General features: G+C 32.7%; 1 protein-coding gene across 3 annotated transcripts in view; it reads right to left on the reverse strand.

Moving 5' to 3' along the window:
• Positions 1 to 5,377: 5,377 nt before the first annotated feature.
• LOC132740603 (eukaryotic translation initiation factor 4 gamma 1-like) overlaps positions 5,378 to 22,526 on the reverse strand; it is a 41,745-nt gene continuing 24,596 nt past the window's right edge. For all 3 annotated transcript variants that reach the window (XM_060728544.1, XM_060728542.1, XM_060728543.1), the window contains exons 15-30: positions 21,953 to 22,099; positions 21,381 to 21,460; positions 20,996 to 21,152; positions 20,378 to 20,482; positions 16,811 to 16,946; positions 15,674 to 15,795; positions 15,141 to 15,280; positions 14,356 to 14,517; positions 13,817 to 14,003; positions 12,938 to 13,107; positions 12,211 to 12,415; positions 9,707 to 9,802; positions 8,950 to 9,172; positions 8,318 to 8,464; positions 7,629 to 7,696; positions 5,378 to 6,947 (exon numbers count right to left, since the gene is read on the reverse strand). In XM_060728544.1, the coding sequence (XP_060584527.1) occupies positions 6,849 to 6,947; positions 7,629 to 7,696; positions 8,318 to 8,464; positions 8,950 to 9,172; positions 9,707 to 9,802; positions 12,211 to 12,415; positions 12,938 to 13,107; positions 13,817 to 14,003; positions 14,356 to 14,517; positions 15,141 to 15,280; positions 15,674 to 15,795; positions 16,811 to 16,946; positions 20,378 to 20,482; positions 20,996 to 21,152; positions 21,381 to 21,460; positions 21,953 to 22,099 (2,244 nt within the window). In that variant the 3' untranslated portion in view covers positions 5,378 to 6,848. The remainder of the gene's footprint in view (positions 6,948 to 7,628; positions 7,697 to 8,317; positions 8,465 to 8,949; positions 9,173 to 9,706; positions 9,803 to 12,210; positions 12,416 to 12,937; positions 13,108 to 13,816; positions 14,004 to 14,355; positions 14,518 to 15,140; positions 15,281 to 15,673; positions 15,796 to 16,810; positions 16,947 to 20,377; positions 20,483 to 20,995; positions 21,153 to 21,380; positions 21,461 to 21,952; positions 22,100 to 22,526) is intronic.

Here is a 22,526-nt window from a genome sequence, read left to right on the forward strand (position 1 = left end):
GCCAGGATAGAGTGCAAGGGCCTGCTTCGATACTGTTGGCTAAATACCTTTCAAGATTTGCATGACAGTGGTTCCGAGTCGAGAAATGGAGAAATAAAGCAATCCAAAAATGGCTCAGTTTGATTAAGCCTGTTCATGGACGGTAGTTGAAAGTGCGAGAAATTGCACACGACCCTATGCAAAGGTACATTCCTGTGAAGTTTGGATGAAATTGGCCTAGTGGTTTATGAGGAGATGTCATTTAAAGTAAAAGTTTACGGACGCCGGACGGACGCCGGACGAAAAGCGATCACAAAAGCTCACCCTGTCACTTTTGACAGGTGAGCTAATAATGAGTGGAAATCATTCTGACATTTAAGGCCCCTATGACCTTGACCTAGTGACCCTGAAATCAATAGGGGTCATCTACTAGTTATGACCAATCACTATGAAAAATATGAAGACTTTGTGATGAATACTTTTCAAAATAATCAGCGAAATCATTCCGACATTTAAGGCCCCTGTGACCTTTGACCTAGTGAAGACAAAATCAATAGGGGTCATCTAGTTATGACCAATCATTGTGTGAAATATGAAGACTTTGTAACGAATAGTTTTCAAGATAATCAGCGGAAACCATTCTGACATTTAATGCACTTGTGACCTTGACCTAGTGACGCCAAAATCAATAGGGGTCATCTACCAATTATGACCATTCACTATGTAAAATATAAAGTCTTTGTGAAAAATAAATTTTTAGGATAATCACTTCTACCAACCGAATGATATTAGCAAAACAATATACCCCCTTTTCTTTAAAGGGGGGCATAATTAAAGCTTCTCTTTGTGGCTGATGGGTTGCCTCTAACAGATGAGGCTTCAAAATTGCAGCCACTGTGGCCTAAATTGTGTTGGTGTGCTGTAAAACCAAGCAAACAGACTTAGATCTACATATTACTGAAATGGACTTCAATACATTGTCAATATCATATTACACAATTTTTGAATTATTTTATTTTGATTTTTAGCTCACCTGTCACAAAGTGACAGGGTGAGCTTTTGTGATCGCTTTTCGTCTGGCGTCCGTCCGTCCGTCCGTAAACTTTTGCTTTAAATGACATCTCCTCATAAACCACTGAGCCAATTTCATCCAAACTTCACAGGAATGTTCCTTTGGTGGTCACCTTTAAAAATTGTTCAAAGAATTTAATTCCATGCAGAACTCTGGTTGCCATGGCAACCGAAAGAAAAATCTTTAAATGTCTTCTTTTAAACAACCCTAAGAGCTAGAGCTTAGATATTTGGCATGAAACATCTTCTAGTGAGTGTCTACCAAGTTTGTTCAAATAAAAGCCCTGGGGTCAAAATTGGCCCCGCCCAAGGGGGTCATTGATTTTCCCTATATGCATATAGTAAAAACTTAAAAAATCTTCTTTTAAAGAACCCAAAGAGCTAGAGCTAAGATATTTGGCCTGAAGCATCTTCTAGTGAGTGTCTACCAAGTTTATTCAAATAATAGCCCTGGGGTCAAAATTGCCTCCGCCCCGGGGGTCATTGATTTTCCCTATATGCATATAGTAAAAACTTAAAAAATCTTCTTTTAAAGAACCGTAAGAGCTAGAGCTTAGATATTTGACATGAAACATCTTCTAGTGAATGTCTACCAAGTTTATTCAAATAAAAGCCCTGGGGTCAAAATTGGCCCCGCCCCGGGGGGTCATTGATTTTCCCTATATGCATATAGTAAAAACTTAAAAAATCTTCTTTTAAAGAACCCAAAGAGCTAGAGCTAAGATATTAAGCATGAAACATCTTCTAGTGAGTGTCTACCAAGTTTGTTCAAATTAAAGCCCTGGGGTCAAAATTGGCCCCGCCCCGGGGGGTCATTGATTTTCCCTATATGCATATAGTAAAAACTTAAAAAATCTTCTTTTAAAGAACCATAAGAGCTAGAGCTTAGATATTTGGCATGAAACGTCTTCTAGTGAATGTCTACCAAGTTTGTTCAAATAAAAGCCCTGGGGTCAAAATTGACCCCGCCCCAGGGGGTCATAGATTTTCTCTATATGCATATAGTAAAAACTTAAAAAATCTTCTTTTAAAGAACCCAAAGAGCTAGAACTAAGATATTTAGCATGAAACATCTTCTAATGAGTGTCTACCAAGTTTGTTCAAATAAAAGCCCTGGGGTCAAAATTGGCCCCGCCCCAAAAACTTAAAAAATCTTCTTTTAAAGAACTCAAAGAGCTAGAGCTAAGATATTTAGCATGAAACATGTTCTAATGGATGTCTACCAAGTATGTTCAAATAAAAGCCCTGGGGTCAAAACTGGCCCCGCCCGGGAGGTCATTGATTTTCCTTATATATGTATAGCAAAAACTTAAAAATCTTCTTTGAAAAAACCCAAATAGCTAGAGTTTAGATATTAAGCATGAAACATCTTTAAGTAAATATCTACAAAGTTTGTTCAAATAAAAGCCCGGGGGTCAAAACTGGCCCTGCCCCAGGGGTGTCATTGTCTTTAACTATATGTGTATAGTAAAAACTTTAAAAATCTTCTTTTAAAAAACCCAATGAGCTAGAACTTAGATGTTTAGCATGAAACATCTTCTTATGGGTGTCTACCAAGTCTGTTCAAATAAACAAATAAAAGCCCTTGGGTAAAAATTGGCCTGGGGGTGGGGGGGGGCCTATATACAGGTGAGCGACCTCAGGGCCATCATGGCCCTCTTGTTTTTTTCTTTTATCATTTTTTTTGTCATCACAACAGCATTTTGTTAGACATGGACATCTGCTTCTGTATATGTTTTGGGTAAATTTTTATAAATTCTGAACTTTAAAATTAAAATTATTGATTTTTCAAAATGTGTCTAGATTATTGATCAACAGGAAAATATTAACGATACATCAATATTGTTTCTATCGATGATGCACTAGTCTGGACACAAATGTGTACCTTCAACCTTTAAGTATGACCTTGTAGGAAATGACATGGGCCTTAAATGGGCACCTCATCTTCATGTGGTTATTTAAAATTCTTCAATGCTTGACAAAGTTATAGTCTCGACACTAATGTGTGTATCTTTAAACTCTGCACTTTGACCTGTGAAGTAGAGACATTGGTCTTAGATGCAACACATCACCAAGCCAAGCTATTTTAAAATCCTTCAATGCATGACATAGCCCAGACCCGAAGGTCGTGTAAGTGGTGACGTAGACAGACTCCCGGACATTGTGATTTTATTATGCCGCCCTTCGGGAGCAATATAGTGAAAATGCCCTCCATAGAAATTACTACTCACTTATCTTCATAAAAAACAACAAAAAAATTAGTTCTTTTTTTTTATTTTTTCCTTTACCTTTTTTTTTAATCATCATCATTAACAGAAACTTTTTTCATTAAAATTTCTGTTTATCATATATATATATATATCACACAATGTGAACAAAATAAGCGTTTCCATAAATCAGCTTACAGTTTCAACATTTTTGAAAACATCTTTCAAACACATTTTTTTTTATTTTGCAAAAAAAAGAAAAAAAACATTTAAGGATCAAAACAGACAAGAACAATCTTGTACCATATGCTTTTTTAAAAAATAACACAATCATTTTTATTTGATCCTACCATTCAACTATGTACACATTTTAACACTCGTAACACATTTTATATATTCCAAAAAAGAAATAATAAACACGAAAAGGTAGCGAGGGGAAACAGAAACTTGCTATTTTTTTACTTTTTTTTTTGCATTCTTGAATGTTGCCATATGATAACCCCTTTTGAAAAATAATAGTAATAATAATAGTAATAAAAATGAGAATTTACGACAATGTAACCACATAATGCAGCAACTTATCTCACAATAAAATGGTAGAAAAAATACAACTATATGGCAACTAAAAGCAATGATGAGGACAAAAATTTATTCATGATAATTGTAAAGCGGGGAAAAAAGGGCAGGTTTTAAAATTTTTGATATTTCAATCGTTCTAACTGAAATATACTTTTTTCATACAAAAAAAGGAGAAAAATGTAACACAATTTTGATATGGAAATAAAAAACGAAATTATAATTTTGCATTCAACCTAAAATATTGGGAGACAATTTAATTTTTTGCTTTGATTTGCGTGTCATACACAACTTAAAAGAGATTGAAGTCCGTTTAGAATAGATTTTGTTATTGTTTAATTTAATTTAAAAATAAAGTTTCACGTTTTACAACTTTGAAAGATTTACAGATAATGTGTCACTAGAAACACCAAACCAGTTAGATTTTTCTTGAAAGTGTTAATTCAATATTAATAACTACAACAGAAAAACGACTTACAGTCGTTTATTCAGATTCTATTCTAAACAGATTTCAATTCCTCTGGTTAAATCATAAATGAATTATAATAAAAACATAAATTTAACCAATTTTATATATGGGGGGAAAAAACACCCCAACAATTTATTGTACAGAAGCTTGGCAATATTACCCCCTATATTAAGACATTTACATCGGAGAATGAAATGCAATATATACATGTCAGTCGGCATTTTGTATACGATAGATTAAGTACCACTTTCTATGTTTAGTACAGTAGAACTACATGTATATCTATATGAATAAAGCTTCTGTTTTAACCACATGTACAACACATTTTTTAATTTCCATTAATTTTTTTTTATTTCTATTAACCAGTCCAAAAATAAGTTTATTTTTCAAAACAGGAGCACCACAAAGACAAGATTATTACCTGTATGTAAATTTATTCAAGGAATGGAAAATAAGCTTTCAATATCGAAGACAGGGTTATAAGCCTGAATACAAGTTTATTTAAGGAAGGGATAATAATCTTTAAATTTCAGACAAGAGCCATTAAAAAATTTTTGTCAGAAACATGCTTTACTTTAAATATCCTTACAATAACAAACAGCAAGAAATTGTCACCTAAAAACAGTGGATTTTTTGTCAAATTGTCAAGGGGCAATTTTTACAATATAGAAACCAGTCGGTTTTATATTACAACGAGATTTCATACTTTAAATCATAAAAGCAAAGATTTCAAATTCATTATATTAAACCATATGGGTTTCGTTTCTTGACTTGCATGTATATATCAATATTCATCCTATTCATATGATGTGATAGACATAGAAAATACTAGCATGAAATGTTTTCATAAAACATCCCAAAACGAAATGCAACATGGGAAAAATATTAAATATGAAAGGAATACACTGAAGGCTTTTTTTCTGAATCTAATCTCTGCAATTACATATGCAATATAATATACGTGTAAAAAAAAAATGAATGAAATTATTATACAGATAGCACCAAATTGAAAAAGTTCAGTACTTAGCATATTATAACGTACATACCCCAGTACCTAACTGACATTTTGGTGTTGTTTTTTTTTTCATGCATGAACCATTTACTTAATACAAAAAAAAAGACTATATATACTTGTATTAAACTCCATCCTATTGGACTTATCACTGTTCACTTCTTAATATGCCCCCATCTTATATACAGGACGCTCCTAACTTTCAAAAGTTCATAGAAAAAACCATTCTAGAGAATCCATACATTTAAACATTTTCAATGACCTATGGCGATCGATAAACATTAAGAAAAATTTAATATAATACATTTCAAATTCCATTTTTTTTTTAAAAATCAATTTACATCACAATGGCAAAAATCGTCTGGTTTTTGTTTTACAAATAATATATATCAATATTCATATTGTACTGGTAAAAAACCAGTACGATACTAGAAAAGCAGACAATTCCATGCATAATAATTGCAAACAACCTACTCATAGAATAAAAATCTATGAATAGAGTTCCGTTATTTTCACAACAATTTTAAATTCCTGCTCATTAATATAATCTTTTTAAGCAAATCTTATAATTAAATGTACAAATCTATTTACTGGACAACTATTTTTGTGCTTGTAAATCAAATCTAAAAACTATCAAGGCTTTATCATTAAAATATATTTTAGAAATCAATCGACACTATACCCTTAAAGTTATTACTTGGCAGCCTCGTATAAATTACCCTACCAACGGCCCAGTCGACGGGATTTTCCTAATCATATCAAGTCACAGGCCTTTCACCTAAATTTCAATAAGTAAACAGCGATTCCACACACATATATATACGCATGTATAATACTATTTTATTTAACGCCCCAAAAATGTTACGTATCAACAATACGAAATAAACAAACAGCACTTGTATTTCAACAAAAAAAAAAAAAAAAATTTAAGAGAAAAATTATAAATAAATTAAACACCGCATATATTACAAGTTGAACTCCAGTGTATGAACAACAATGACAAAATGAACTAGAATGAGATGCAAAGATTCCGTGCAAGCCTCCAGGTTACTATCTCGAAAACTTTCATCATTGCAAAAACCTTTTATCAGAAGTTCATATTATACATATATATTTGAGAATTTAAATTTTCCAACACTCCAGATTTTTAGAGTAAATACACCATTCAAACATATGTCAGTTCCAAAAACATTTTCCTTCCGTAATTCCTTCATTCTCCTCGTCACACACAAAAAAATAAGAGACACAGAATCATTATTTCACTAACTCTAATGAACATAGTTTTAAACTTTTTTTTTAATCTAATATGTCTACTTTTTTTGTATGTATAGTTTTATATCACAATAGTTTCGAAGCAACCTTAAGTCACTTGCAAAATTTGTCAACAAAAAAAAAATAAAAAAATTTCTTCTCTTTTTAATAACACAACTTTCATCTTTTAGTATTCACAGTCTTGGGAGGAGATAGTGAAAATAATATGTCCAATTATTGTACGTATGTATAATATATATTAAATCCTAGAATTGAGCCGGCCTCAGCTGTCTTCATCAGCCTCGCGTAACCAAGTAAAGAACTGGATGGCTTGTTTTAAACATACACCCTTGCCTTCAGGCTCGTCTTCAGATTTCTCCCACTGAAAATGTAAAGAAAAACGCATATTTAGTGCATTATACTTTGCCCAAACACATATATTTACTATATTATACTTATACAAGGTTTTAAAGAAATATTCTAACCTCAAACTCAGACTTCAGGTATTTGTTTGGCCAGAAACAGGCAAACAATGTGAACTGAGCAATTAAAATTCCCGAGATTCCAGCTAGATCCCGGGAAAATGTTTTATAACCTTGGAGCCTTGATTGCCATGGAATACATATTCACAATTAGAAATATTTTCCACCAATAAAGAACTAAATATTATCATCTCCATAATAATAGACTATGATAAAGTCACATAAAGATTTATACGAGCGGGCACCAGCCACCGGAGTAGAAGCAACCTTCGGTAAGCTAACTGGATAGCTTCCTCACAGAAAAGAATCCAAAGGACTTTGAATTTGGCTTGAAACGCAAATTCAGAAAATCTTCATCAAATATAACAAAAATATTTGTTTTATTTTTAATAAAGCTTAATTTTAAACTCCAATTAAGTTTTGAGAAACCACAAATAGGATTTTTTTCTTCTTCAGACTTGATGTCTTTTCATAAACTTGAGCCTGCATCTTCCCTTTCCAGTAAGGGTGCCAGCGAAACAAAACTCGAGAGTTGGGTTTGTCATATTTTCTGTATCATCAATAATTAAAACCAGACTTACCTGAAAAAATGCATCTTCTGAAATGATGTCTTCATCATATAAAGTGTCGAACATTCCTCTCAGTACGCCTACAAATGAAGAACGTAGAATAAAATGTTTGCATAAAATGTAATTTGAAACAGTTCAATTCTCATTCATGTAGAAGTAACATTATTCTATAATTACTAAAGCGGCTTTCAGTTTTTTTTTTTATTTTATGTTGAAATAACACCTCTGTATTATTTCAAACTAAGTATTTCAGTAATTTCATCTTGAAAAGTGCATCATATCACTGTTAAGCCTTCTTTTCAACAGTGTCCCATAAGAGCTATTTATGTCAGTGATGTTTGTTTATAAAAATAATTCTGGAATCAATTCAAATATCTGTACAACTAAAAGGAAGGTCACTGTGACACTTTTTCAAAAACTTTGCTGGAAAGCTTTCTGATGATATAATCAATGAAATTGGTTTAAAAAAATTTATTTAAGCTTTGATTGTGAAACAAGTTCATGCAACTTTATTTATATATTAATCACTTTCAAGTTAGGTTCCTGGAACCAACCAGTACTGGTGTCATAATATGAAGAAACATGATCGTGACCCAAGTAAGGTTCGAACTAACGATCCTAGAGTTGACAGGCAGACACTTGAACCACTAGGCCACCGCTACTTTCTGAATGAAATTAATGGGATTAACAAACAAACTCACCTTGAGGATGTTCTAGCTTGGCAATCAATGCCTGCACTGCATAGAGAGCTTGCAGCTCAGAGTCTGGTTGGTGGTCGAGGTATTTCTGCAATAAATCATTCCGTGCACTGATCTCCTTAGGGTCCAGTCTCTCTTTACCTTTCTCACCTGAAATAATTGAGGGAATAAATATGGATTTATGCATCAGTTTGTATAAAAAAAATTGTTGATCAAATATAATCAAGAACACAACATATTCCCTTGTCTGCAGTCTTTTTTTTACAAGTAGCACCGTCAATAATCCTCCTTTTATAACAAGAGGCCTATAAAAAGGCTGCTTTCCAATTGAAATTTTCTTTTAATTCATGCAGTTTTCCCGAAAGTCTGATATTGCCCCAGCTTTTTTACATCCCAAATAAGCAATTCTAGCAATATTTTTTCCCGAAATCAAGAAGCCTTTTCCCAATAAAGTGAGAAAAACCACTGCCCAGACCCCCAAATCCCCTATCAAACACCGAGCTGGACAAATCTTCACTGCAGCTACATGTTTTAGATAACCCTTTAAAAAAGACATATTTCAAGCCCTTGTACTCTAAGCTTCTTACATTCATTTTATTCTAGTTTCTAATTGTGTAATAAACTTTTGTACACACCTTTGATTGCACTTAAACATACAGCAGTCATTAGGGCACGAATAAACTTGGCTCGTTTCGTGGTTGGATCATCTACGTTACTTTCTATCCAATCAAATACGGTCTCATTATCCGCCTTCTTCTTGACTATAAGGTCCTGCAGATTCACTTCTATCTCACTCAATGGAAGCCCAGTTGTGGGGGTGGTTGGGGCACTATCACCACCACTAGTGTATTCCAGTCCCTGCAAAATAAACACAATCTTTTTTCAACTAACATCTTTACAGATAACATTCTTTTGAATGGTTTAACTGCTACACTCTTAAAAACAAATAACCATTTTACAGCTTTATTGTCAGAATAGCAAAGGTGCACTTCTGAGCATCCCACCTTCCTTTACATCTTAAACAGAGCCCTCCATTTATACAATCACGACAAAACCATCAAATATCTTTAGGAAAATTTCCAAATTAGTACTGAACAGAGAGATGTCTGATCATGACCTGCACTGCTGCCAGCAGACATACACATGCAACCATCATCTCAAGGTCAACTGGATAAAAATCCACAGTAGTGTAGAAGAGATAGATCAAACAATACATACACTAAATGTACTTGGTGCTGTGGTGAAACTAAATTTCTAGTAACTTTTATCTTTACATAATTATATTTTCAAAGAAATCAAATCAATCATCTAGACCTTAACTTAAAAGGGTATGAAGACTTCTTTAACACTTTAATAATTCTCATCATCTAAGGAAGCCTACTAGACACTCACCTTATCTTTGAGGAACTGTTCTACTTGGTTTTTAGGCACAAATTCAGACCATTGTAGTCCCGAACTGGTCCACAGACCCGCAACTTTCTTATGCCCCTGAAATGATTATCAATTGTATTCAATATTATATTAATATGTATTAAGAGTAGCAAATTTTAGCCTAATCAACTACCGTGAGTTTCCACACAATCCAAATAATCATGCAGGAATTAATTGTCAAAATATAGAGCTCAATTATCCAATCATATGTTATAAAAGCATTTTAAGATTTATTTCATCTTGATTAAAAAAAAATCCCTAACAGTTTGCCACATTTGCAAAAGCTGATGAAGAACAGTAATTTTTCTACCTTTGACGAACATACAAGTTCATAAAATAACATAATCATAAATTTTCATTAACACTAAAGGTATATTACACAATTTTGTTACGTCTTAGATCCAATACCTATTTATAAATCTCGTCTTGAAAGAATACGTACTTTCACAGTTTGAAACCAAAGAGACAGTAACTGAAGTAATGGAACAGTTTGTGGACAGACCAATATTCAACATAATCTCATACAAGTGCACTATATATACATACAGCCAAGCAGAGACTTTTTTTTACCAATTACAAAAGACATTATTTTGGTGGTTATCTTTGTATTAAAGAAAAGATAACACATATATAAACAAAGGTGCAACAACTTGGTAACAAACATTCAGTCAGACAATGAAAAACATGCTTTAGAAATAGGACTTTTTTTTATTATATACCAGGCATCCACATAAAGCAGTCTGAAAGAAAATTAGCATATATATATGTATACACGCCTACACAACAATGCTTTACAAACACAGACTCTATATTTCATAACTTACAATTATGTAACATAAACTTATAATTTTTCTATGTTTACACGCATATATTTATATACATATTGGCAATTACATACACTAATATCAGATTTCCCTTGATGCAACATCCAACATTTGTTTCAGCCATATAAATGGTCAGTTTTTGTTATCAGTGTACAATGGAAAGTTTAAAACTTTTCTCCATATCTAAAAGTTGGGTTAACAGTATCGATTATATACAACAATCAATATGGGAACAAGCAAAATGTGATTATCCCACAAAACAGAAAGTAACTACAGCAATCCTTTCTTTCCATCTTTAATTAACAAATCATTTAAATTTTCAAAATTACTTCATTATTTCATCTTTAATTAACAAAATTAGGTCATGCATTTAGTTGCTGAATCTTAATTACTTATTATAAGTTATACAAAAATTCTGTCATTAAGTATCATTCATCCTCATGTCTATAGTTCAAACTTTGCCTGTTTTGATTGAGACAACATATGGTTGACATTTAGCATTTATTGGATCAATGGCAATCATAACGGGGACCAGTTGTGCAGCTAACAAACGGCCAAGATTTGTTTAATACTGTGAAATCATTATTATTTGTGTGGCACCAACTTTCACATGATTAGCTCAATCCACAATTTAAATACCCAACAAAAATTTTATTAAATCGCTGTACCATGATTTTCATCCTATTCTTTGCATTTCACTTCTTTGCAAAATTTAAAACCCACGAAAATGTTCATTACCATAAAATCTAATGCCCACAAAATAAAGTGAATTTACAGTAGTACTAAAGATCAATCAAACATCAGTAGGATTAAGCGAGAAGATCATTGTTATTATAATTACAGCTTAACCTAAACAATTACACCCACACTTTGTAGAATCACCAAACAAATCAACGTAACATGTAATGATATTTCAGATTTATATATATATTTGTTTTGTAATGTGCCAGGCATGAGAAAAGAGGTTAAGTACAGGTCTTTACCTACATAAAACGTGCCTCGTTCTTTCATGTGCGCACCGTACGTCATTGCCTAGAGATGAACCCTAGCCAACTGGCTTAGTTAGTGCAAAAACCCCATATGCAGAGGTTGCTTTCCTAGTCTCTTTATCTCAAATATTTATAATCTTTTACTACCTTTTCTTGTTATACCTTCTTTGGGTTTTAAGTTGCAATAACTTATATACCCTTCAATGCATGATTTTAGGAATATTGTTACCAGTTATACCAGCTAAACCTTCAAACCCGAACAGGTTTGTGATGTAAGGAACAGAATGTTTTCCTTGATCATAAAGCCTTAGCCCTTAACCTGTTGGAACACAGTGTGATCAGTATTTGCCAACCTTTATAGAGAGCAAGTCGGACTACACAGACCAGGCTCTTTATTTATTGTTATATTTCGATATGGTAATCTATCAACTTTACGTTATATTTCGATATTGTATTCTATCAACTTTAAATGGGCTGTTCCAAATTCAGAACTGGGCAAATTCTTTATACAAATCCAGGTAAAGGGTCAGCTAGCTGTATTATGATGAGGGATGAAGTGTTACAACGGGACTACCACTGTCATAATGGGTATTCAAATACATGTATATCAATAAGAAAGTTAAGCTTTGATCTTCTGATGTAAAATATTTACCTCTCTTTGACTAGCATCATGAAGGATTTCTGCCAGAAGAATTCCAGCCTTGTTATTTGCAATGAGTGGAGCGGCTGCCTGTTTGAGGAAGCTTAACGGTACACTGTTATCTTGAATCATGGGGCTGATCAGTTCACCGTAATACTGCCAGATCTTAGGAATGTCAATCTCCAAATCTTCCGCATACTCCAACACTTCTACCAACCTGAAATGGTCGAGACGATCAAATGTTTATACAAATAACCAAAAAATATGCCTTTACTACTCGACAGACAGACAGTGTCATTATCTTGAAACAAGAATTTACAAACAAACGTTTGCACTAACATGTACATTAAAGTGAAAGGTTTATAAATGAAGGTCTGTAATACAATAAATAGTTACTTTGATAATATTTATCATCATACACAAAAACAAACCACAAAAGAATTATATATATGGATGGTGTTGTCAAGTCATGTGTTAGATACATGATCCAATATTAAATACAGATAATAAATTGTTCTACAAGAAATTATTTAATATCATTTATCATATAAAACTTAATACTTAAACAGAACTTCAACACCGTGAAGCAATATTCAATGATTTCACATTTCTATTTTTTTTTTCTTCCCAATAATTGAAAAACATATGGAAAATATGCCCAATGTAGACCAATCCACTTTTAATTCAATAAATTCAAATATCCACACATTACCTAACAAAAAAAACTACAAGCACTTACCCTTTAATATAATTATCAACAGATATAACTGATTTTTTGACTAGATCGTGCAGTAAATGGCCAGTCTGTTTCCTTGACTGGGGTGACCTCTCTAGCACATGATTAATGGCATTGTATACAAAATGATGATGGTTCTGGGTAGACAGCTCCTGAACACACAATAGTGCTTCCTGAAAAAGAAAAGATTTCTTTCTTCAATTTTTAAGATAAGCTTTGGTTTTTCTCACTTCCTGCAAAAGAAGTTTTTTCTCTCTCAAATTTTAAGACCACTGCAGTGGTTTTTCTCACTTAATTTTGAAGAGGCCTTAGCCCATTTGATTTTGGGAAGTAAAAAAAAAACTTTGGTAACTTCAGATCTTTGGGAAAACTGTGTAAGTTGAAAGTTTCAATTTAGAAGAGGCCTTTAATTGGCCTCTAATATATAAGGAGGACAATTGCTGACTGATGTATATTGTTCATATTTTGTCTACTTTTCACAAGTCCATACTGTCATCACTACATCGACAATTGCAAAATTTGACTAGACTGGAATTCCCCTTTAAAAAAATCCCTAGAAATTTTAAAATGAAGTTATTTACAACTGCTCAAAACTCGAATAAGTGGTTAATAAATTATCTCTGTACAGTGTAAAAATTGAAGCAGATGATCACTTGCTATGACACATAAGAAAATCTCAAAGCAACTGTTTATAGTTCCAAGAAAAGAAACTTTTAAAAAGGTTTCATAGAATCTGGTCAAGTCCATTTAAGAAATTCCGCAGGTTCAGGGTCAAAGATTTAGCAAAAATAGAAGTTCAGGGTCAAAGATTTAGCAAAATAGGAAACCTCTTCATCACAAGGAATGGAGCTGAAGTGAACGCAAAAACAAATTTCAGCCTACCTTCATATCTTGAATGGCAAAGTATTCATCAAGGATAGCTTTGGTTTTCTTGTCCATCTCGTCTTCAGATAGGACCTTGAGCTCGGTAGATGCTGGCTGAACCGGAGTAGGTTGAGGCTCTGGTTCGGCACGCCCACGACTTCTCTCTCTGTGACCGCCCTCTACAGACTGACTGGCACCAATTGCTCTGTAATCAGTTATTATAACATTTTTTAAAACTTTATCAAAATACTAATTTGAAGAAAGGAAAAAAACGAACTTAATAGAAACTGTCCAGACAATAAGTGTCTCAAAATTGAAGCTTTTTTTCTTTTCTGTTTTGCTGTGAAAAAATTTAAGAATTAAAAGTACATTTTGAAAATTTGTTGTAAATTTTAAACTTCTCTTCATTGATGTATACTATTACACTTCCTGTCATTTACTACTAATTTCCAAAACACCTTTGGCCTTTTACTTCTTCACAAATCAAAGGCCGTAACAGTTCTTCAACAATGAAAGTTGACTAGAAACTTTCAGCTAGAAACAAATATATATCTTACTTGGCTGCTGCTACAGCTCTTTCCCGTTCCGTTTCCTGAGAGCGCCTGGCGCCTAATGATGGGGGTCTGCCGAACCCGCGACCTCTACTGTCACTTCTGGCAGGACTTACACCACCAAATCTACGTCCCTGCTCCTCATCTGGTCGACTAAGGGCAGAGAATCTGAAATATGCATCAAGTTTTCATTATTATCCTTTTGTTTTTGTAGATTGAAAGCAAAGAGTGAATACTAAAAAATTATCGATGTATGAATTTGAAAATCATTCTCAAGATACCTGTTAAAATCCAACAACTAGAAATGTGGCACTTTCACTTTTTTTTTTTTTTACAATGAAAATAATAATACATTAATATTCCCATACAATTTTTTCATTTTGTTGGAATCTAAATACTTTCCGTCAAAAGATCAGGCAAAATCATTTTGTCAGTAACTACTTCAAATAAATTCCATGACAACTTATCTTCAACAGAATGGTACACAAACCTTAACCTAAACATTAAAACAAACGTCTTTAACTAAGATCAATCAATGGACCTTTCCTTTTTATGTAAATTGGCTTGTTATCCAATTGCTACACTGGGATAATACATAGTCACTGGTTGACCTGGTTTGCACAAAAGAACACATGGTTATGTTTGTGATACTGTTTGTGAGCAGTTGACCTAGCAATGAATGGAAAAGGTGTGGCTAAATATTCCGCTACGAAATACAGGAAAGGTCCATATTCCTTTTAAGAATGACCCATTTGCTTAATATATCTTATTATATATGTTGAAGAAATTACCTGTTAGCTGGTGTGTTTGGTTTTTCCTTCTCTTGTGAGGGTCTGCTAGTTGTACCACCGGTACTACCACGTCCCCACCCTGAGAATCTGCTTGCACCACCCCCAGGGCCCAGCTGTATATTGCTCTCATCTACATTTTGCTATAAAAAACCAAGAATATAGCAACTTTAAAGGGGTTCGTAGGTTTAATATGGCCAAAATAGTAAATAGTAGTATACAACACAAATTTCATAAAACTGTACGATCACGTTTCCATATTCTTATTGTTAGATATGAAGCAATACAAGAATTTGAACATTAAACTTCATTAAAGAATAACCTGAATACCAGCTAAAGGTAAATAACTTAGAAATCATGGTAAAAATTAGCTCAGAAGTATTTCTTTTCATCATCAATAACAATCTTTAAATTACTATCTGTTTCAGTAACGAGGAAAGTGTCTTCATCCAAAAAATGTAAGACAGGGATAACGTCTTCATTAACAGATCTTTTCAAATTGATCATACATACAACAGTAGGCTACAAATACTTACTTTAGATAATTTCATTTTGGATGGGTCTATAGATCTATCTACAGATTTTAGCGGAGTTCTGTTTGCACCAACTGTGTTCCAACCGTCAGCACCTCCTCTCTGATCTGGAGGACCTCTTCTGCCTGTAATTACATTAAATAAACAACATCAAATAATTATTATTAACAGTACATATCCATTTTATTGTGCAAATTGGCCCAAAAAATTAATATCGTTGCAACGCATTTCACTCATATCAGCCAAAAATCGCTGATAAATTTAAAACCGTGTATATGTATATATCATCTATTGCTTGGTTTTCAATTTAAGTGTACCAGTTGATTAATGAAAGAATTTCAAAATTTATTATTTCAGGCTATTGGACCTCAGTCGAGTTCTTTTAACAATTTTTGGATGAAGTTTTATATAAGTTAGACTGGTCTGGTTCTATTCTGGCGGCAAAAGGTTATCTTCAAGGTATCCGACATATAGTTATACTCTGAAGTCTTTCCCACCTCGAAATTTTTTAACATTTTCATAGGGCTTAACACAAATTTGTGACGAAGATCTGCATCAGTAACGAGGAAAGTGTCTTCATACAAAATGTAAGTCCTAAATAATGTCATCATAAACAGATATCCTCTTGTTGAAACTGAAATCCTTTTTTTCTACGTGATAAACCAGAGTAAGTTCGGCATTAATGTTTGTAACTGCATGTATAAGTTCAATGTTAGAGAGGAGAGTCCTGGGTCTGGTCAGAAGGCATGTATGTGCAAGGTGGCCTGGCTCTCTTCTTGTCACATTAACAAATCTCTTATCATTTCTTGAGGCAAAATTATCACGCATAACTATCCAACATGCAATCATTGTATCACACAACGGCAAAAACAAATTTCATTAAATTAACCTTTCCAAGCCAAATACCTTAAATGGACTTGTCCCATCTTTTAATCTGGACAAAACCATTAATCTTTCATAGGTGAAATTTCAAACTTTATCATGACTGAATAGCAACCAGTGCTATCGATTATACGACAGAATAGATATTCAGCCAGCTGATCTTGGTTTACACTGACTTTCGCCTGCACCAGTCTCGTGGATAGAATCTGTTGTCAGCAAACAGGCCTTACGGTAATAAAAAAAAACACTTCAACTCACCACCTCTTTGAGACCTCTGTTGCATTTGATTTTGTTGGGAGAGTAAAGCTTTTTCTTGAGCTTCCTGAGCGACTTCCTTATGAATCTGGTCTATTGTCTTTGGATTGTTGTCTACTCTACGAGGCACCCATTTGTTCTAAAAATACACGAAAACATGTGATTATCTACGTGCAATAACTTGACAATGCAACAGCATCATGTGATATACAAATAAGTGAATTGTGTCAAGGTAAGCAAGATCCATTTCAGTAACGAGGAAAGTGTCTTCATTCAAAAATGTGAGACAGGGATAACGTCATCATAAACAGATCTTTTCTTTACCAAAAATCCACGTTATATATCAAATCGTATTTCTATAAACATTGAATGGCCTTAGTTCCAGAATATATACATGATATAAGTGGAAGAGTTCATTCAAATGACAATATAATTGTCCTAATTCACATACATTTCAATTTTTTCTCTCTTTAATTTTTGTGGATTAACATTACTTCAGCAAATGAGGATTTTATTTCTATTTTAAGAACTCATTATCATATATATTTTGATCTGGTTTTTTTAGCTCCTAAAATGCATCAACTTTTAAAAATTGAAAAAATCTCCACAACAACTTTGTAACAAAAAGATTATATTCACAGGGTGATTATCACAACGTTTTGAATCCACATATATATTTATGAAAAGCACTGCAAAAAGCAGGTAGCAAGAGTCAAAATATCTGTTTCAGTAACGAGGAAAGTGTCTTCATACAAAAATGTAAGACAGGGATAACGTCATCATTAACAGATATTTTCTAATCTTGATATTGGTTTGCTTTTCAGTATATAGGAAAATTGACCAAAACTACTGAAAAATCTTAGCCAAAAATACCTTCAAACACATAAAGGAATATCCATTTCAGTAACGAGGAAAGTGTCTTCATACAAAAACGTTAGACAGGGATAACGTCATCATTAACAGATCTTTTCTAATCTTGATATTGGTTTGCTTTTCAGTATATAAGAAAACTGACCAAAACTACTAAAAAATCTTAGCCAAAAATACCTTCAAACACACAAGGAATATCTGTTTCAGTAACGAGGAAAGTGTCTTCATACAAAAATATTAGACAGGGATAACGTCATCATTAACAGATCTTTTATAATTTGGGCATCAGATTGCTTTTCAGTATAAATATAGGAAAACTGACCAAAACTACCCACAAAGTAAAGATATACAAACATAAATAGGTAAGAAATACCAACAGGAATGAAAACATAAGTTCTGTTTCAGTAACGAGGAAAGTGTCTTCATACAAAAATGTTAGACAGGGATAACGTCATCATAAACAGATCTTTTCTAATCTTGATATTGGTTTGCTTTTCAGTATATAGGAAAATTGACCAAAACTACTGAAAAATCTTAGCCGAAAATACCTACAGTAATTCAAACACATAAAGGAATATCTGTTTCAGTAACGAGGAAAGTGTCTTCATACAAAAATATTAGACAGGGATAACGTCATCATAAACAGATCGTCTCTAATCTAGATATTGGTTTGCTTTTCAGTATATAGGAAAATTGACCAAAACTACTGAAAAATCTTAGCCGAAAATACCTACAGTAATTCAAACACATAAAGGAATATCTGTTTCAGTAACGAGGAAAGTGTCTTCATACAAAAATATTAGACAGGGATAACGTCATCATTAACAGATCTTTCCTAATCTAGACATGGGTTTGCTTTTCAGTATATAGAAAAATTGACCAAAACTACTGAAAAATCTAAGCCGAAAATACCTACAGTAATTCAAACACATAAAGGAATATCTGTTTCAGTAACGAGGAAAGTGTCTTCATACAAAAATGTTAGACAAGGATAGCGTCATCATAAACAGATCTTCTCTAATCTAGATATTGGTTTGCTTTTCAGTATATAGGAAAATTGACCAAAACTACTGAAAAATCTTAGCCGAAAATACCTTCAGTAATTCAAACACATAAAGGAATATCTGTTTCAGTAACGAGGAAAGTGTCTTCATACAAAAATATTAGACAGGGATAACGTCATCATAAACAGATCGTCTCTAATCTAGATATTGGTTTGCTTTTCAGTATATAGGAAAATTGACCAAAACTACTGAAAAATCTTAGCCGAAAATACCTACAGTAATTCAAACACATAAAGGAATATCTGTTTCAGTAACGAGGAAAGTGTCTTCATACAAAAATATTAGACAAGGATAGCGTCATCATAAACAGATCTTCTGTAACCTAGATATTGGTTTGCTTTTCAGTATATAGGAAAATTGACCAAAACTACTGAAAAATCTTAGCCGAAAATACCTACAGTAATTCAAACACATAAAGGAATATCTGTTTCAGTAACGAGGAAAGTGTCTTCATACAAAAATATTAGACAGGGATAACGTCATCATAAACAGATCGTCTCTAATCTAGACATAGGATTGCTTTCCAGAAAAAATATAGGAAAACTGACAAAAACTACGACAGGGTACAGATGTTATAAAATCTTAGACAAAAACACCCACAATTATTAAAACATAGTCAAAGGAATATCTGTTTCAGTAACGAGGAAAGTGTCTTCATTCAAAAATGTAAGACAGGGATAACGTCATCATTAACAGATTTATTTTTGCTTTATTTAGCAAAAAGAGACAATAATAGTCGTAATAGTTATAACTCTATCTAGCAAAATCTGTATCAGACACAATTAAGGTGTCAAAAAAAATTTAAGACAGACATAACATTATTAAATCAGACAACAAAATCAATTAAGAACATTCCTTACAAAAATAATGACAAAATTAAATGCAAGTTCATGTAGCTCAAAAATCCAATTCTTACGAATATTCAATTGAATTAAAACAATTTTTAGTTTCACTTTACATAATTCTATCTATTCTAAAAATAAATCCAAGTCAACATTTTTCAAAAACTGAAATAAGGTCATCTAATTTCAGAAATTTTCCGAAAAAAAAATTAGCTATGAGAATGTTCTATAAATAGAATATTTTTTTCTAAAACCTACCGAAGCGAAATTTAATTTAATCAATACATTGTAAACCACAGAGTTATACACTATATATAGAGACAGTAGATATTGTACATAAATAAGTATATTCTTCTTTTACACAATAATTGCCCTTTACTTGAGTCAACCAACATTTTTCTAGCCAACAAAAAAAAAACATAGAAATGGGTTTTTTGTTTGTTTAAATATCAGTAAAAAATTTCTTTCCTATTAACAATCTTCGTACCAGGTCAGTATTTCTTTTTTTTCAAAGTTTATACCCCATCATCTGGCCAATTCTTTGTGGTCATCAATACTGTATAGTGGGTTCAAACCCCCTTAGGGTCAAGCCATTGTTTCCTTTAGCAAGAAACTTTACACTCATTGCTCAGTACTAGTTGGTTCCAGGAACGGATTCCAGTGTGTTTCAATAAGCTTATACTGGCCGAAAAACAGTCAGACTAAAATAAATTTGTATATTCTAATAATGTACAGCAATGGCCATTCTAAACTAAGCTATTAACATGGTGAATTTTCAACAAGACAAGACTTACTGTTCTTAAATCCATGACATCTTGTAACATAAATCTAACTCTTGATGAAGTCTTCTTCTCATTCACAATCTTTCCCATTTGTTGAAAATACTGATCCATTCTAGGCTGAAAACCAGACAAAGTTGAGTCAATTAAACATTTGAATCTAACAAAGTAATGGCTAAATGATGAATATGCCCGAGAATGAATAAAAATTTCTTTTTTTAAAGTATAACAGGTTTTAATATAAAACTACTAAGAAATAAGAAGTCAAACAGTATAATACTATTATAAGTTAAGGGTAAGGTTTTATAATTGTGAGAGAAGGCCAGGCTCTATACTGCTGGCAAAGCAGTTAAACTATAATGTAAAACAATTAAGACCAAAAAACTTTGTTAAGAATCTTAAAGCCCATAAAATCTACAAAAAAAATCTTATGTCTTAACCTGCTTATAACTTTAAAACTGTCCAAGAAATTTGAGTATCAAAAGTCCAAAAATTGATCCACCAATCTAATAAGACCCTGGTCAGACTGCATTGATGTACAGGCTGGCCGGGCTCTATATTAATGGCAAAGGGAAATAACTTTGGTTTGTTCATGCAGGTTATTGAATGACTAGAACTTACATTATTACATACCTTTGCCTTATCTACGTCTAATTCTTTTCCTATAGTTGTGAGTAGTCTACATAAGCACTCGAGATTTTCTGGATCTTTGGTGCGTAATAATTTGAACACACAGTCATGCATAATGTTCTCTGTCAACATTTTCAATTTAAATAATTCACCTATAAACCTGCAAACACAGAAGACAAGACTTATTAGAACCTTAGTTGCTTTTATTATTTTTACACATGCACACAAAAACAACACAACACTAAACTGTCCCAAATATTGACATATTCAAAATTAGCCTAAAAATATCACAAATTCAATTACACATTTTAGTATTAAAGACTTAAAATTACATATTTACACAAAAATATTATATTCCTAGAGCTCTGAAGATATAGTAAATATTTACCTTATATTTCCTAAAGATCTTCGTTTTGCTTTAGATTCTTCATAAGCTAATTCTTGTTTTAACTCCTCTTTCTTTGCACCCTGTAGTATAAAAGAAAACACTATTAATCAACAGACCCTTTAAAAAATTTTAAAAGCATTTTCGTTTTGTTTTTTGCTGCTGCATATTAATTATCTTAAAATTCAGTGATCAACATTGACAAACACCAAGGGCCATGTACCAAATCATTCCTTGTAAGTGAAAATTATGAACAAGCTGTTTTCCCCCTTGAACTTATATTTCCTTTGCCACAAATGACATATGTATTTTTTCAGAATTTCATTTCACAGTTCACCACTGTTACTGTCCCAACTGATCACTTGTGGCAAATTTAAACTCAAAATATCCATCAATTCAACACAAATATCAAATTATCAAGTTAACTAAACAGTGAGGCTACTGACACTTAACTCCCCTGTTGGTCAAACAAGTCTCCTGTCAGTCAAATAAAGAGTAAACCCCCCAGACAGTCTAACAGGAGTTAACACCCCTGTCAATCAAAAAGGAGTTAACTCCTCTGTGAAATAACTTACATCTTCAGCCTTTTCAATTTCTTCACGTTTGACCAAAAAACCTGCTTCAGAGGATTTGTCCTTCTCAAACTCCCTCTGACATCTTGTCAATAACACAGCACGAAAGTTTACCATCTCTCCTGGTTTAGATTCTGACTGCACTTTGGACTGAAAGGATAGTAATAAACTTTTTACTTGAACATATAAAGATATGTAATAAATAATACAAAAGAAAGAAACCATAATTCTACGGACACATTATTAAAATCAAGCTTTTCAAACAATAAGTATTGGTTCTTAATGTTATAATTAGGCCTAGTAAACAGTCTCGGCCAAATTTATAGACCGAGATCTAGGTGAGTAGGACTTCAAACATAACCATATTGTCAGTAAGGGAACGCAACATGTGCGTGTAATTCAAACTGATCTCACAACCTCTAACGTGTTACAATGATATGCATATAGAAAACAATATAGGTATTGACTATGTAAACAGTGAATACATTTTGTTGAATTTCATTCATTTTTCTCAAGGTACAAAGTTCAAAACTGACTAAAACCATAAAAACCAATGCCATTTAGAAACACAATTGAC

This window comes from Ruditapes philippinarum, unplaced genomic scaffold (genome assembly GCF_026571515.1).
Source record: "Ruditapes philippinarum isolate M1 unplaced genomic scaffold, ASM2657151v2 ctg6222_1_1_1_1, whole genome shotgun sequence".
NCBI lineage: Eukaryota > Metazoa > Mollusca > Bivalvia > Venerida > Veneridae > Ruditapes > Ruditapes philippinarum.